Source organism: Rana temporaria, chromosome 8 (genome assembly GCF_905171775.1).
Source record: "Rana temporaria chromosome 8, aRanTem1.1, whole genome shotgun sequence".
Taxonomy (NCBI): domain Eukaryota; kingdom Metazoa; phylum Chordata; class Amphibia; order Anura; family Ranidae; genus Rana; species Rana temporaria.
The window spans coordinates 122,811,839-122,829,997 of record NC_053496.1 but is presented as its reverse complement, the minus strand read 5'-3'; the positions used below and the strand labels follow the sequence as shown (position 1 = coordinate 122,829,997).

The 18,159-nt window shown below is 38.6% G+C and overlaps 1 protein-coding gene across 1 annotated transcript in view; it reads left to right on the top strand.

Annotated features, from left to right (window-relative positions):
• LRMDA (leucine rich melanocyte differentiation associated) overlaps positions 1–18,159 on the top strand; it is a 1,236,952-nt gene that overhangs the window by 1,025,703 nt on the left and 193,090 nt on the right. Inside the window, exon 6 of the mRNA XM_040320646.1 lies at positions 4,940–5,024. Coding sequence (XP_040176580.1) covers positions 4,940–5,024 — 85 coding nt within the window. The remainder of the gene's footprint in view (positions 1–4,939; positions 5,025–18,159) is intronic.

Below are 18,159 nucleotides of genomic sequence, written 5' to 3'. Positions count from 1 at the left end.
ATTCTCCTGGGAGCGGTGTGCAGAGAGACGGGTGGAATGCTGCGGTAACGTCAGAGCTCCTTCTCTAAGCTGCCCCCCTGGTTGATTTTTTTACCTATAGGTAAGCCTATAGTACCATACCTATAGGTTTATTAAATATCTCCTAAACAAGCACTGTTTAGGAGATATTTACTTGTGAAGCCGCTGGTGACATACGCTCTGAAGGAACGGCATACCCATGCCATTCCTTCAGAGCCCTATGCTGTGAATAGGGACGTCATTGTGGTTTGTTCCAGCAAAGGACTGAAGCCTCCAACCCAGAAGAAAGACTGGGTGAAGAAAGAAGCCCTGTCAGCGGTGACAGCGCGCCACTGTAGGGCTTTGTTTTAAGCTAAGTTTCTCATAATGTTCTACTATGCGATGCATACTAGCACATTATAACATTGCCTTGCAGGGGGATTTTTTAAATACCACTTTAAAGTGTGCAGTAAACTGGTAGTTGTCATTAATTGTAATTTGGTATAAACAAAAAAAAAATGGCCTGATCGGTGTAAAATGCACAGGCCTATTGTTTGTCCCAGTCTGGGCCTGGTGATTATTTCAGAGCTGTTTCTTACACTGAACGAAAGAGAACTTTTTGCACTGATCTTAAAATCCTTGTCTTAGTTCTGAGGATACAGTACCCACCACTCTGTCTTGCTGCTCTCACATGTGTAAATACGTTTGTTCTTGTTTGCATTTCTATGCCATGTAATGGAGCATCCACAGATGTGGAGGTGGTTGTGACCAGCAGCAGTTGCTGCCCCTGTGCTTTCTATTATATTTTTATGTACTATGGGGTTAATTTACTAAAACTACAGTGCAAATCTACTGCAGCTATTTTTTTTTCCTTTTTGTCAAAGCGGAATTGAACAAGCTGAAGTTAGAAGCTGAATGGCTACCATGCACAGCTGCACCAGTTTTCGTTAAGAAGCTCCTATGTGTCTAACTCCTGCAGATGGTGATATATCCATTTTGTGATTTATTTAAAGCAGAGCTATGTCCTCCAATGAATGAATAGAAAAGTACAAAAAATATAGTATGCGCCCACATTTTAGCTCAGATGTCCTAAGCAGATGTTGTCAGCCCTGCATAGTTTGTTTCTGATGCATGACAATAAACACAGACCTCTGACAATCCCCCCCCCCCTTCCATAGCCACTCCTTGTACACAGGCATATAGCACAGAATCAGACGCCGCTGATTGACGGCGTCTTGGACGTCTCTAGGTTGGGTAGCTCATTTAATGGGCTTCACCCGTGAATGAGCACCGCGGATCTCTCTCTGTGGTTCCCATATGTGGGACAGATTATCGAGGCTGCTACCATCCACTGACTGGGGATCTCCATGGGTACGTCTCTCCTGGCTTTTTAGGTGCATTCTTATATGTTATTATAATTACTCACGTTAACCTATATTCACTGCATTTAAAGACTTCCTCTTGCTGGGCAGTCATTGGCAGTGATGAACCGTATACCAATTTTATTCATGATGCCACCTTAGTCAGAAGTACCTTGGGATGTCTCCAATTCCATTCTGCCTCACTGCCCTTGCATCACAGTGAACCACCAGGTGGTGTGGTATCCACACTACTTTTCAATTAATTGATGAGCCAATCTTTGGTCATGTTTTGTTCAGCTCATTTAATTATGGTTCTGGGTATCCTCTCTGCCCCTCCTTGCTCCCCTTGCCCCCCTTTCCCTTTTCCTTCCCTTTTTTCCCCTCCAGCCTTTCCTTTCCTTTTTCCCTCTTCCCCTCCCCCCTTCCCTCCTCCCCTTTTTCTCAACTTTCTTTTCCTCACCCTGTCCCCCTCCCTTCCTAATTCCCCCTCCACCTTCCCTTTCCCCTCCTGTCCCCCCCCCTTTTCCTTTTCCTCCCTTCCCCAGCTCTCCCTTCCTGCCTACCCTCTCCCCCTCCCTCCCCCTTCTTTTCCTTCCTCCATGGGTGTCCCATTTCTCTTTTACGCTGTTCTCTACCTGATTCTCTACCCATTTTATGCCTCTATTCAGAGATTTCCTTATTATACCCCTATTCCGCCGCAGGGGGACATTTTTACCTGAGCGTCCTGACGCCGCACATGACCACCCAAATATTGGGTAAGCTATTTCTCTCTGCATTATCTTCTTTTATGTTTTAAAACGGCTTTGTTTGAACTACTATGTATGCATAATATTGTTTTGTTTGCTTTATAGATTGATCCTCTTGAGGAAGCGGTTTTACCGCAAAACTAGTCGAGGCATAGACCAATCTATACGTTTGTAATAACAGATATTGCTTGGGCGCACCCTTTGTCTCTGTTTTTTCAATTTAAATCATGTAATTTATGTATAACAAAATGTTATGCAATACAATTTATTTTTTCCTTCAATATGTATATCACGCTTTACCAAGTCCCGAGATAGTCCACTAATCCCCGGGGGAGGGAATGTCATAGGGTCAGCATCAGCCACTGTCCCTTGTCCCTTTGCCCCCACCCTTTTTCGTCTCTATTTTAACACTGGATGATGGTACGTTTTTAAGATTAGCTATTTTGTTTATATGAGGCCATACTCAACATCTTTGCATACCCGAACGTAGACTTAAAAACATAACTAAATCTTCCTATCTCCCGTTCACAGGGAACAGTGCTGCTATCTTAGCTTCTATTTAGATCTGTACAATGTAGTTGGAATGGTGCTGCACATGTGATCAGCAATTTGAGGGCAACTTTGGTTGAAAGCCAATATGAGTACACTGGCAACTGTGACACTTATCACTATAGGCATGCTTTGAATGTAGTTTGCACTGCACAAGTGATAGTAGGCTGAATGCAAATGAAAACACTGCAGAAAACAATATTAGAATATTTGATTAAAAATGTAATAATATTCACTGAACATTTCCAACTTGAGCTTTGTTTTAGGAAACGTTAAATAAGTGGGTTTAATACTTACTCAATAAAGTAGAACTAAATCCATTGATTTAAACTGAATTCAATGCATGCCATGATTGATAACTATGGTTGGTAGTGCTTTTAATTGAACTGTCATGCCATAAAATGGCTAGAATCATAAGTGATCATGTGCAGCCCCATGACAACTGTGGATCAAACTGAGGCTAAGCTACCTTGGCTGTGTACTACTTCTGCAATGTGTATGTGCACGTGTGTATATATAATTTAGGAATCCCATTCTACCATTCTGCCTCCCCAGCCTGCTTCAGGGGATGTCCTGATGAAGGAAATTAACTCCATATTTTCTGGAGCTGTAAACTCTTAAAACCCATATGGCAGGCAGCTACAGACAGGCTAGAATCCTCATTTAATTGCAAGATCGCTCTATCACCACAAATCTGTATCTTATTTGCTGAAGCACTGAATATCCTCCAAACATGTAACAAACTACTCCACTTGTTGATTGGTTCTATCCAGTGGATGATAGCTTTGAACTGGAGATCACATAATCTGCCTTGGTCCCAAGTTTTGTCCAGAATGGATGCACGCAGACTGTCTGAGAGGATCCATCACACACTTTCAGACAGTATCCAATCCTTTAATAAAAAATTGATCTACTGGACTCCACTACAACAGTAACTCCCACACATTAGATAACATAAATTTTGGTTTCTCCTACATATCTTCTCGCACTGGTTCTGGTCCATATTGTTCAGTGGTTTTATGCTAATGTATCCATTTGTGGAATCTGAATGGTTTTCCCCTATATCTCATCTTATCTCTCTTATCAACATTGCAACATATTGTTTGACTCATGTCTGATATCTCTCTTCTGTATAGCTCTTGCTCATTGCCTCATCAACTTATATAATGTATTCTCTAAATACTGTAAACCTGTCATGTTTTAGTCTTCCAAATAAAGATTTTGTAAACAAAAAAAATAATTTAGGAATCCTTGGTGAGTAAGATTACATCTGTTCAGGGTATTTTTCATGTGTCATGAGCTCACTTAGACAGAATGGCTAACTTTACCTGATTAAATGCTATGTATGAAAACGTTTATATTTTTATGTTCTTGCTGCAATCCACCCAACCATTAATATAAACCCCAACTGAAATTATTCATATTCACTTGCTCTTTTATTTAACAGATCGTACATAGATTTAGTGTAGAGATTATAGACATAATATATATGTAAAAAGTTGTAATATAAACAAATTCCTCCTATGAAGTAACACCACTTTACGTAATATTTGGAAATTCTCCGATCAGCTGCATTGTTTGCAAAAGTTGCATCCTGAATTGCTATTCTTTTGTCACTTCAAATGATAGTCAAAACATCCTATCAATGACATTACCATTTCTTCTTTTTTTGAATCTCCATGCAACTTTACAAATATGCATAAATATGACCCTGGATGGTGCCTGAATAGTGATAGTGACAGCTTTTTTGAGAGGGAAGCAATTTAAGGAATTGTCAGGGAGTACTCTGAAAGGGCTAACAAATTATTTTACGTTGTACACTTACAAATTACTGAGCATGTACTTAGCATGAAAAAAAAAATATCTGAAGCTATGCCCACTCTAAAGCTGTCTGTAATGCTAAGTATTCATTAACGCTGAACCCGAAGTTCTAGCCTGTATGTGAACTGGCATGCATCCAGTCTTGCCTGGAGGAGGGTGTAATACATATGAGAGGGAACTGTCACCACTACAAACATATCAATACATTGTAGAATTAAATCAAACTAATGGATCAATAAATACTTATGTAGAGCCATTTGGCTCTACTCCAGCCTCTTTGGAGCCATTGCGGCTGTCAGGAGCGTGCATTAAACAACCCTTTTTGATGCTGGAAAGTATAGGGTAAAGACAGAGAATTGTAAATGTTTACTGTATCCCAATGATTTGTATTTGCATACAGTGAAAATACAACATTATTTGTGTCACTAAACTCCATTGACTGATATTCCTTTGTCTTTTTGTCAGATTTCAGATAATATGGACTCAAGCTCTCCTAACGTGCCTTACACACCCTTGCCACCAGTATCCAGGGATCCAACGACTCACAGAGGTAAGGTGTACATGCAATATTATTTATATAGTCTTTTACTGCAAGGTGGTAAAAAGTTTACAACGTGTCTCTCTCTTGTTCACTATATCTCGCTGTCTCAGCATTTTCACTCTGCGCTACACTTTTTCAAATGGTTGATGAAAAACACATCCCCTGCCAGGCCCACAGCCTGTGCTTTGAATTAACAGGATTTAAAGGCTATTCTTTAGCACAAAACATAAATCTTGTTACAGTACTTGTACAACTATCTTATAGGTATCTCAGGCTATGGTGGCAAAACCTTGAGTGTGAGCTATCAATTTTCCTATCAGCATGGAATTACTTTATGGGCAACGATAACAACCAAATGGGTTAAAATATAGTGATGTAGTACAAGATGGGGACCAAAAACCTAGTCCTTAGCACCCAGAGGTCATTTGCTAGGTCACAGAAGCAGAATGAGTTTGACATTTAAGTTCCAACCCCACTGAATAGTTTTATTTCTGGAGGCTTGCAACACATTGCACAATAATACAGGTTGATGCATGATGTGAAATATCACTGAATATGCTTTATCTACAGAGGCACAGCCATAATTATGTGATTTTAGAGGGGCAGGTTTTTTCACTCCCACTAACATGTAACCAAACAGATTTACAAAGAAAGCTAAATAATAATCATATGAATCTAATTCGTAGACTATGTATACAGTGCCTTGAAAAAGTATTCACATCCCTTGAAATGTTCCAAATTTTGGCATGTAACAACCAAAAATGTAAATGTATTTTATTGGAATTTTATGTGATAAACCAACACAAGTGTCACATAATTGTGAGGTGGAAGGAAAATGATAAATGATTTTCAGCATTTTTCACAAAAAAATATCTGAAAAGTTTGGCATGCATTTGTATTAAGCCCCCATTGTATTAGCCCTAACTAAAATGTAGTGAAACCAATTGTCTTTAGAAGTCACCTAATTAGTAAATAGAGCCCACCTTTGTGTAATTTGATCTCAGTATAAGTAAAGCTGTTCTGTGAAGCCCTAAGAGGTTTGTTAGTGAACAAACAGCATCATGAAGGCCAAGGAACACACCAAACAGATCTGGAAAAAAAGGTGTGGAGAAGTTTAAAGCAGGATTAGGTTATAAAAAAACATCCCAAGCTTTAAACATCTCACAGAGCACTGTTCAATCCACCATCTGAAAATGGAAAAGTATGGCACAACTGCAAACCTACCAAGACATGACCGCCCACCTAAACTGATAGGCCGGGCAAGTAGAGAAGCTTCCAAGAGGCCCATGGTAACTCTGAAGGAGCTGCAGAGATCCACAGCTCAGATGAGAAAATCTGTCCACAGGACAACTTAGCTGTGCACTCCACAAATCTGCCCTTGGAAAAGTGGCAAGAAGAAAGCCATTTTGAAAGAAAGCCATAAGAAGTCATGTGGGGGACGCATCAAACATGGGAAAGAAGGTGCTCTGTTCAGATGAGACCAAAATTGAACATTTTGGCCTAAAAGCAAAACGCTATGTGTGGCAAAAAACTAACACTGCACATATCACCCTGAACACACCATCCGGTGGTGGCAGTGTCATGTTGTGGGGATGCTTTTCTTCAGCAAAGACAGGGAAGCTGGTCAGAGTTGATGTGAAGATGAATGGAGCCAAATACAGGGCAATCTTAGAAGGAAACCTGTTAGAGACTGCAAAAGACTTGAGACTGGGGCAGAGGTTCACCTTTCAGCAGGACAACGACCTTAAACATACATCCAGAGCTACAATGGAATTGTTTAGATCAAAGCATATTCATGTGTTTGAATGGCCCAGTCAAAGTCAAGACCTAAATTCAATTGAGAATCTGTGGCAAGACTTAAAAAATGCTGTTCACAGACACTCTCCATTCATTCTGACAGAGCTTGCGCTGTTTTGTAAAGAAGAGAAGAATGGACAAAAATTTCCCTCTCTAGATGTGCAAATCTGGTAGAGACATACCTAAAAAGACTTGCAGCTGTAATTTTAGAGAAAGGTAGTTCTACAAAGTATTGACTCAGGGGAGGGGGGCTGAATATAAATGCACACCACACTTCTCAGATATTTATTTGTAAAATAAATTTAAAACCATTTATGATTTTCCCTTTACTTCACAATTATACATCACTTTGGGATTCATTTACTAAAGGCAAATCCACTTTGCACTACAAGTGCACTCGCTTTAGATCTGAGGGGAAGATCTGAAATGAGGAGAAACTCTGCTGATTTTAATATCCAATCATGTGCAAGCAAAAATGCTGTTTTTATTTTCCTTGCATGTCCCCCTTAGATCTACAGCGACTGCACTTTCAAGTGCACTTGTAGTGCAAAGTGGATTTGCCTTTAGTAAATAAAATTCCAATAAAATACATTTACATTTTTGGTTTTAACATGGCAAAATGTGGAAAATTTCAAGGGGCACTGTAAATAGGTATGGTTTTAGAATGTTGTGCTATTTGTGTGATAGCTCTCTAATTTATTTTGAGCTTGATTCTAAAAATCATAAAAGTGCTAAAGCAGAACTCGCAGAATTTTTTTTTAACTTTTGCGTGCAGATCTGCCTTTTTATGTATATACTGTATATAGTATAAAATACTTTGTATTTTAGAAAACTGGCACTTGACTGTATTTTTCTTGACCACTTTGTATAGCACCCTTCTTGTTATTCTAAACCTGTTTTGCTGTCAACAACTTGGACCCACCCACTTTTTTCTTCTACATCATTCTGTTAGTTCATATTTATAATTGTTGGCCTTAATGGGCTATTAGGAAGGCATGGAAGAGGTGGGACTGAGCTTTGGACCCCAGGAGATTTGAGAAATTGGGTGCCGTGGGTTTTGGTATATGAGCACAAAATCAGGCAATTATAGGTGGCTACTTTCCATCGTAACTCTATTATCACAGGGGCAGGTTAAATCTTTATAGCATTAAGACTATATTTGAGCTTCAGTTTTATCTCTCAAGGCCAAAGTACATTTTTCCATCTGCTGTATGTCATTGACCCTGGCAAACTACTGTGCCACCAAGTGTGTGTGGGTGGCGGGGGGGTTCTGCTGTTTCTACTTTGGGAATGCAAGCCCTTTCAGCATTCAAGAGGTGAATAAGTAATGATTTACTATAACGTTTTCTAGAGAGAGGTGTCAGGTGTAACATGGCTGCAGCAGGTTTGACAAAAATGGATATGTCTTTGAGTTGTAAGGAAAGAAAGTCGCAAACATGTGTAAGAGTGTATCTTTGTGTGACTTACAATGCCATAAAAGATCACTCTGCTGTGAGAACAGTTTATCAGTTTATCAAGGACAACCAGAGTCGTGTACCAATTAACATAAATATGTAAGTAAGTTGTTGGTATCTGCATGATCTAAGTAAATGTATTTATTTATTTATTTTTCTTTTTAAGAAATATTACATAGACAGAAATAAACTTTTGACTTATGACTAGAAAGTTTCTGTATTTTGATATAAGGTTAAAAACCCAGTCTGTGCTAAAGGCATTACCCCCTATACATTAAATTGAATGCAGCTGAGAAAAGTGGAGATGGAGAAGGACTTTGGAATTCTGGCACCGCTAAATGCTGAACTGCAGCTGCAAACATAAATAACATTTGGCATGTATAAAAAGAAATATTTGTTACTCTGTATAGGTCCTTGTGAGGCTGTAAATAAATGTGAAGTTCACTTTTGGGTAGCATGTTGTAATAAGACATAGAACGTTTGAGGAGTTACAAAGGCAGGCATCCAATGTAATAAAGAAAGTGGGTGGTGTTACTTTAAATATTTTTGTTATTATTTTTAAAGCGCTGTCAATTTTATGCAGCACATTACGTATATATTGCACATTCATATCAGTCCCTGCCATCAAGGCGCTAACATTCATACATACACATATTGGCACCAATTTAGACAGGGGCCAATTAACCTACTGTACCAGCATGTCTTTGGAGAGTGGCAGGAAACTAGAGTACCCAGAGGAAACCCACACAGGGAGAACATCCAAACTTTATGCAGGTAGTGCCATGGTTTGGATTCAAACTGAGAACCGGCTTGGCGGAAGTGCTAACCACCTAGTCACATTGCTGCCCCAATAAAACGTTAAACATTCAGCACTACCCTGTAGGAGCTGCTAGAGTATTGCCCAGTACCCCCCACTTCTGTACTGGCTGCCAGGCACAAGGTATTTCTGAAGCCAGGTGCACACACATTCCAGCTCATTGGCTTTTTTTTTAGATGAACTTGGATAGGGTAAGGGGTTTACTGTAGGATACTCCAAAACAAAACAAGCACAACTTGAGGACCCAAGCTGTTCTAAGATGGAGTGCAACTAAACCCCTTTTTTTAATTCATACTGTTGGACAGGTCAGTTTGGTTGGTCGCAGGCTTGTTGGTAAGTTTGAGCTTGGAAATGTCTTTGTTTTTTTTCTATATGCGTTGCCTTTCCAATGCTCCTTGCTGCAGAGACCAGTTACAGGTGGGGGCAGTAACCACTTGTTTGTTCTAAGATGGAGCATTAGTTGAAGTCCCTTGCTGGGAACAGATGATAGACATCTCCTGGTTTAGCAGTGAAGAAGTAAAGAAGCTTGATCAAAGTTTCTTGCAGCAAGTAGCAGGTAGACAGAGCTCTTCAGATCACTAGCCAGCTGACTAGGGAACATCAGAGGGGGTGGGGGGTTAAGAGCACTAGTCCCTGATATCCCACAAATCTCTCACATCGCCCAAAAAACACTATGAGCAGTCCGGCCTAGTAAACTGCAGTACTCTGTTAGGCAGAATGTTAAAGATACATTTGCCTCTAGCCTCCCTGTTAGGTGGAGGAGCAAATTGCACTAACATTACTATATAAATCTTATCACCTATACTAGGAGAGTGCTACAAAGAGGGCTTGTTAAGTTTGAAAAACTCAAAGACTAAGGCCAACCATACATGGTTCGAATCTAGGCCAGTTAGTGGTGAAGCATCCCTCTTTTCCCCCCGACGGCCCAGTGTGTCATGTGAGCTGGGCGCAATGTCTCCTGGGAGTTATGTGTCGAGACTCCCAGAAGATGATCATCGGATCATCGCATCCAGCAAGTCTTTGCTTGTGGGCTTCACCTATACTGTACATTTATCATGCTCTTAAAAAGTTTTTTTCTTGTATCAGAGTTTAATATTCATCATCATTCTGATTTTTGTTCTATGCAAAAGAAAAAATTGTATCAAAGAGAGTTGAATCAATTAAGAGCAAAAACAATGCAGCATATCACAATATTTTTATTTTTTTATCTTTGGAAATTATTTCTCCATGTTATGACTTCCATTTGTTTGACATAGCACAGTTAGGAACATCTGTACAGTTTAAATTTGAGAATAAAATACTTGCATATAACTATGAAAGCTTTACTGTGCACATTTGTTAGCAGCAGCAGATTCTCTGCAAACTGACTGTTCAGATCTGAATGATTTACATCTATACGCTCCCACATCTGAGCCCCATTGTAATGTAACCAGTGTGTGGGGAGAGTGAGCAGGCAAATCCAGGCGTGCTTCCTGTGTAATGTCAAACTCAGTACATTTATCAGTGACAGTCAGGAAGGGCCATCCAGATGGAGAATCTCTTAATTCCTGCAATAGTGCACAGAAAACACTGTAGGCTGCTAAAGGGTTAAGCTGTGTACTTTTTTCTATTAGGACTGGTCATATGGTGATGGTTTGTAGTACAGGTTGCATAAGCATTGATTTATTTATATTCTCTGATCAGATGCAAAATCCATTTATGTTGCTGGGAATTTAACAAACTCATATGGAATTAATAGATGTTTGTGCTTGTTGACGAGATATTCCTATCAACTTGTGTGGTTCCTTCCTATAGTTTCTCACCACTGCAGTAAGTAATATGTATTCAGAATGTGCTTACATGTATTAAACCTGCATGTATTTAAGTTACTAATTCTGCAAGGGTTTACTGGGTTTATTTCAGCAATTGCCCTGTGCCTGCCTTTGTAGAGATAATGCAAAACTTTGCATGGTATCAATTTAATCCAACAGGACAAGTCAGTTCCGTTCAAGGGCTCTGCTAGTAGATGAGTTATGACAAGTGATGTCACCTCAGGATGATTCAGATGAATGACTTGCAGGGGTCACTTCTCCCTGTTGAATACAGCAGAATTCTTGCTTCCCCCCTAACACATTGATCTAAGCAGGAATGAGCTGAGCTGACATGTAATTGTGTGGTTAACCTTACTAGTCAAACTTCTCCACCCTATTCCTTTAGAAGCCTTCTTCTAAAATGGAACCAGAGAAGGTGAACAGAACACCAGGGGGTGGGGGGAAGGCTCCTAATTTTCTCTTTTATCTGGCTCATAAAAATGCAGTTGATTAATGGCAGTACTCAATAAATTATCCACCCTCCACATGTAGGATGAGCGGAGAGATTTATTTTACATTTTCACATGTTACTCATTTAGCCTGTGGATGAGTGGAGAAAGATGCTGAGCCTGGGGAATTTCGAGAACAGAGGAGAGGTCCAGGGCAACAGTAAAAACCTCAAGTGACAACTAAACAAAATAAGTTTTATGCTTACTCTACCAGGTTTTTGACAAAGATCAATCTAAAATAGCAACTCAAAAATGATATGCAAAGCTATAAAGAGCACTTGACTCCAACGGATAATTCTGACATCATTTTGGTCTTAATGTTATATTATGTTTGCTGTAACAGAAAAAAATGACTCAAATGGAATTTATGAACCAGTTTTAGGGAAACCTGTCATCAGAGAAATATGGAGGATGCTTTTGCTGACCTCCATCTGGAAAGACTACTAGTTGCTTTGCCACTGTACTAACCAATGCTTGCTAAGCCCTGACTAAGAGCAAGCGTGCAGAAAGTAAGTCAAATCAGAATGAAAAAACTCCCATCTGCATACTGGTTCCAGATCAGTGACACAAATGTCATTAATGCTCCTCAGTCAGCACAACAGCAAGCCAGGTGTCAGGAATTGACAATCCAGCTCCAACCCTTCATTTAGCAATAGAGGTTTTTTTTTTTTGGGGGGGGGCTCTCTTGTTCAGTGGGCTAAAATCTAACTATTCAGGTATATGATATTATTAAAGTCAATGGCATCGCTACAACCAAAGCAGCCCACAAAGCTACTATGGGGTCTGAGGATGGGAGAGGGTCCTTAATTGGGAGGCTCTTATGGAATACAACATAAAAATTCTGTATGCATGTGAAAATAATTCAGATCTAGTACTGTATCATTAAAGTGGAATTCCAGGCATAGACCTAACTACTGTTAAAGCTGTCCCATATCCCCTCCTAACACCTATTCTGATTAACCTGTGTACAAAAAATCTGTAAATGTATCTATTTTTAGGCTGCCCTGGTCTGATCATGCAATCTGGCTCTCGTGTGGCAGTTAGCGCTGCTCACGGGGAGAGCTGGCTGACACAGGGAAGATCGTGTCACTGGACCAAAGTTGCCTTCAAATGACATACAACTTTGTTATACAGGTTAGTTTGTGTAGGTGTTTGGGGGGGGGGGGGGGGGGGGGTATGCAGTTTTAGGAGGAGTTGTAAAGGCATTTTTCTTTTTATATTAATGCATTTTTTAGTGTCGTTTTGGAAATGTGTTTGTTTTTTCCTTGTTTTCATAAAATTTTGCTTTGTTTATTAATTTTCTAAATAATTCCAAATTATCAGAATGATTTGCTTTCAGATCAGTCGAAAAATTATGAAAAATGTATTTAAATTATGTGTGAAGAATAGCTGGTTGTTAAGCAGTGGGTCGGGAAGCCAGCAGCTGCCTCCTTAACAACCAATAACTCAGCAACTGTCAACGGGCTTCCCCACTGACAGCTGAAATGTAAACAAGACAATGCTGGCAAAAGAAATTTCCAGGAAAAATCTGCGTCCCCCCCCCCCAATCTATACCAGGCCCTTTAAACCTGATATTGATTCTAAGGGGATCCCCACACTTAAATAAAAAACAAACGGCATACCAGACCGTTATCTGGGCATGCAGCTTGGCAGGCCAGGGAAGGAGGGGGGATGAGCAGGGCCCCCTCCCACTGAGCCACACAAGGCCACATGCCCCCAACATGGGGCGGTGCTTTGTTCACACAGGGCATACACAGCATACCTTTACATGGATGTACAGGTGTTCCATGCATCTCTGTGCAGGCAGTCCCATTGATTTAATTTGGGATGTAGCACCTGCACAAACAGAGCTGTTACTTCCAATTTTACATCCATGTAGGTCCGCATGCATGTCAGGTAGGAAGGCTGCTGCTCCAGGTGAGCACACTAGAACAATCAATGTCCACTCAGGAACCAATGGGTGCCGGCAATGCACGGGATATGCAAAAGAAGAGAGATATGGACAGCCGCACTCCAATTTCTTAAAAAAAAGACGTGCCCTTTATTGGGTAAAGGAAAAATGCACTACAAGTATCAGCACACAGTGGAAAAAACAGCTGACGCGTTTCGCATTGGATATCAATGCATAGTCATAGCTATGCGTAGCTATGACTAAGCATTGATATCCAATGCGAAACGCGTCAGTGGTTTTTCCTACTGTGTGCTGATACTTGTAGTGCATTTTTCCTTTACCCAATAAAGGGCACGTCTTTTTAAGAAATTGGAGTGCGGCTGTCCATATCTCTCTTCTTTTGCATATCCGCATGCATGTCCCTGAGCTTACACTGTCTGCTTTCGTGGTCATCTACCCACACAGATGTCAGATTGGGAAAAGCAGCTATGCCTGTGTAGCCGTTGCATCCCAATTGACATAAATAGGACTGCCTGTACGGGGATGGATGAAACACCTGTGCATTCCTGTTTGAGTAAACATGGCCCTCCATGGGCGTACACTTTAATATGCCATATGTGAACAAGACTTTAGTAGCAATTTAGCAGGAATTTCGTAATGTTGTTTTTTTGTGCACTATTAATGATTATAGTGTATTTTTAGCAAAAATATTGTTTTGAAAAACATTTGCACAATTATCAAGCTGCCTTAAAAATCAGAAGCACCTTTTTTATTCTACTGGCCATGTTCTTTCATAAAATGTATCGTTTGGGGGGTCTTTTACAAACTCTGAAAGCTGTAAGTGAAAAAGGAAATCCTCCAGATTTTCAAAAACGCTTGCGTACCTACGATTTTCACTTTTTCTCAAAAAGGCGCAATTTAAAATTTACAAATATTTGTTATTTATTAACTCAATACAGGTTAAGCTTTTATATTGAGTAGGAATTTAGCAGGATTTTTTTAATATGTGATGTGCTAAATTATTTTAGTGTATTTTTTTCGAAAATATTGCTTTGGTAAACCTTTTGCGCAAATACCGCAGGGTCTAGAAAATCTGTAGCACCTTTATTTTATTCTAGAGGTCATATGCTTTCATAAAATATATGGTTTTGGGGGTCTTTCACAAATTCTGAGAGTTGTAAGGGAAAAATTCAAACTTTAAAATAATTTTGTACAAATGCGCAAATAATAATTTTTTGGATGTTTATTAACTTCATACAGGTTACGTTTTTATATTTAGTAGGGATTTAGCAGGAATTTTGTAAAATTAGCTGTGTTTTTATCTGATAATAATGGTTTTAGTGTGTTTTTTGCGAATATATTGGTTTGATAACCATTTGCGCAAATAAAAAAAAAAATAGTACCTTATTTTCATTCTAGAAGTTAAATGCTTTCAGAAAATATATAGTTTTTTTTTCACAACTTCTGAAAGCTGTAAGGGAAAAATGAAAACCTTCAGATTTGCTCAGAAATTTGAGTTTTTACATATTTGCGTACGTTCGATTTTCATCACTTTGCAAAAAGGGGCAATGTAAAAATATTTTTTTGTTATTTATTAACTCAATACAGATTAAGCTTTTATATTTAGTAGGGATTTAGCAGGATTGTTTTTAAATTAGCTGTGTTTGTATCTGCCAATAATGGTTTTAGTGTATTTTTTGTGAATACATTGGTTTGATAAACATTTGTGCAAATACCGCTTTTCAAAAATCAGTAGCGCTTTTTTTTATTCTAGAGGTCATATGCTTTCTGAAAATATATGGTTTTGGGGGTCTTTCACAAATTCTGAAAGCTGTAAGCGAAAAATGAAAACTTTCAGATTTTTAGAGATTTGGATATTTACACTTTTGCGTATGTTTAATTTTCACCATTTCACAAAAAGGCGCTATTTAAAAGTTACAAATATTTGTTATTTATTAACTCAATACAGGTCAAGCTTTTATATTTAATAGGAATTTTGTAAAATGTACTGTGTTATTATCTGCTAATAATGATTTTAGTGTACTTGCAAATATATTGGTTTGATAAACATTTGCGCAAATACCGCAGGGTCTAAAAAAATCAGTGGCACCGTCTTTTTATTTTACTGATCATGTGCTTTCAGAAAATAGATGGTTTGGTGTGGTCTTTTGCAAACTCTAAAAGCTTTAAGTGAAAAATAAAAAAGCAAACGAAAAAATAGCAAGAATGGTCTGGCCACATGAATGTACAAAATTAAGCCCAAGGCCTGGCAGCGAAAGGGTTAAATGTGATTTGAGTCACTTTTTTTTCTTTGGTAATTTCATTTTTGCTGCAGCACGTTCTATACATGCTACAGATGTGCCACTTTATATACTAAGGGGACACTATATTTAAAGGGATTTTTTATTGTTTCACTTTGTGTTTTTTTTTTCACTTGTATTTTTTAAACTATTAATAATTGAAACTTTTTTTGTTTGCTTTGTTAGTTAATATTTTTACACCTTTAACATGTATATTTACACTTTCACATAAAAAATGTTTTTAATTTGTAAATAACTTTTTAATGCTTTGTAGCATTGCTGACAGCTGAAGTGTAAACAATACAGTTACAGTAAGTATTGGTAATTGTTATCAGCTACTGTTATCAGTACTAAAAAAAACTACATTTTTTTTAAATGGTATTGGTGCATCTCTAGTGTTTTTGTTGTATGGATGTGGTTTGTTCTGTGTTATGAAATATAAAAACATATTTTTTTTCAATAAATACTATATGTAAAAAAAAATAACCCTGCAGTAAAAAGTATGTTTTGTGCTTTTACCTGTGATCTTTTTTTTTTTAAGCCCAACTCCAGGCAACAAAAAGTTGACCATAAAAGATATAGGTGTCAGGGTTGAGTTCACCTGCTAGTGGCACTAAGGTTCACTGGGCCAATGGCTGCAGTTCCAGTGTCCACCAACAGAATCCAGCAGGTTATGATCAGCCACCTGGTTCCAGCTGCCAGGTGGATAATTAAGGGCTCTTTCACACGTCCGTTCCGTTCGTCCGTTTTTTGGACGTCCGTTAACGGACCGCAATGCTTCCCTATGGGCTAGCGTCCGTTAGCGGATGAGCATCCGCTAACGTCCGTTAGCATCCGTCTGCGTTCAGTTCCGTTTTTTTGGACGGAAGAAAACACTATTTTTCTTCCGTCTAAAAAACGGAACGGACGAAAAACGGACGTTAACGGATGATCCGTTTATCATCCGTTCCGCTAACATCCGTTTTTCTATGTAAAAAGCCCCAAAAAAAAAAAAAAAAAAACAGATGAAAAAACGGATGGAAAAACTGATGCAAAAACTGATGGAAAAACTGATGAAAAACTGATGAAAAAACGGATCAACTGATGAAAAAAAAACTGATCTGAAAAACTGAACGGACGTGTGAAAGAGCCCTAAGGCTTCCTGTGTCCTGATCCATCCTGCACCCCTCTGCCTTGCTCCCTGCTCTTGTACCCAGTCGTGTTTCCCTTCCTTGCATCCCTGTTACCTTTGCCCCATATGTTATAGATATTGTCTATAGATAGTAGTTAGGTTCATTAGTTATTTTTGTTCTTGTTTGCTGGAGTGGTTTATGTTTTCACTGGTTGCTGTGTATGTTTATTGGTGTGTGTTCACTGTAAATAAATATCACGTTAATGATAAATACATTTTTTGGTCTCAGTTTCCTCGTGTAGCTATGTGTCTGGACTCTTTAGCCACTGATTCCTGACACTATGTCTAGGAAAAAAAAAATATATATATTTACCCAATCTTCCTCTTCTCCCTCACTCTGTAGTGGTCTAGGATCCTGAGAAACGGCTTATGAACTATATACAAATTTTAGTTTACTTCTAATTATATACAATACATTACTAAATCACTTTAATAATTTAAAAGTGATATTTTTTTGTAGCACATGGCGGGGTACTGCTGAAGACATTCCTGTTACAACTGCAATGTCTTTCAAACAGCACACAGATGTGATTTTGTCAGCACCGCCATGTTGTTTTTGTTAGACCATTGATTTATCATCCTTTATACTAATAATCCTTTTGTGCTCTTTAGTACCATACAGAGTTATTTATCCTATAGGCAGCAGTTTATTGTCCTGCCTTGCTGATGTCATAAGCTTACCTCACCTCTAATGCAGATAAGCAAATAATATGCAGTAAGCCCTCTATCATGTACCATTATAATTAGCACTGTCAACTCAGGACTCTGCAGCTCTCATGCATAACGGATTATAATATGTCTTCATAAGCAAGTGACTATACATGAACAATATTTCTCCCCTTATGAAGATTGCATGTCAATAAAGTAATTGAGTCTCCAAGGCTTTTGCAGGAAAAGATTTAAGGGATGGTACTTTCAGGTTGGTGATGTATAACCATGATTATTCTGCTAGTCATCGATGCTGGAGCTGGAACAATGAGTGGTCAAGAGATGACAGAGTGAAGGGTTACAATACAGGCTACTGCACACTGTAAAAATATGTCTGTGAAGTATAGCCAGCTACAGTGTATTTACTGTGTATAAATACACAATTAAACAGGCTGTTATTGGAAGTCAGATAGTGATAATTATTGTGACATGTATATTATTGTATGTCATTTTATAGCACTGCAATATTATTGAGAATAGTGTACAATGTTACAGAGAATTGTAGTCATTGATCCCTGCTGCTAAAGGACCTCTGTCCATGAGAAACCATTACAAGCAGTTTAGGCAGACATCATTAATTAAGCATTATATTTTTGGGAGGAAATTTAAATTCCTGGAAAAAAAACTGTGCAAAGGCTGGGCAAAAGTATTAATTCCATTTCTGAAGAATCTTGACTTTAACCTTTATTCTAAACTATCCATTTGAG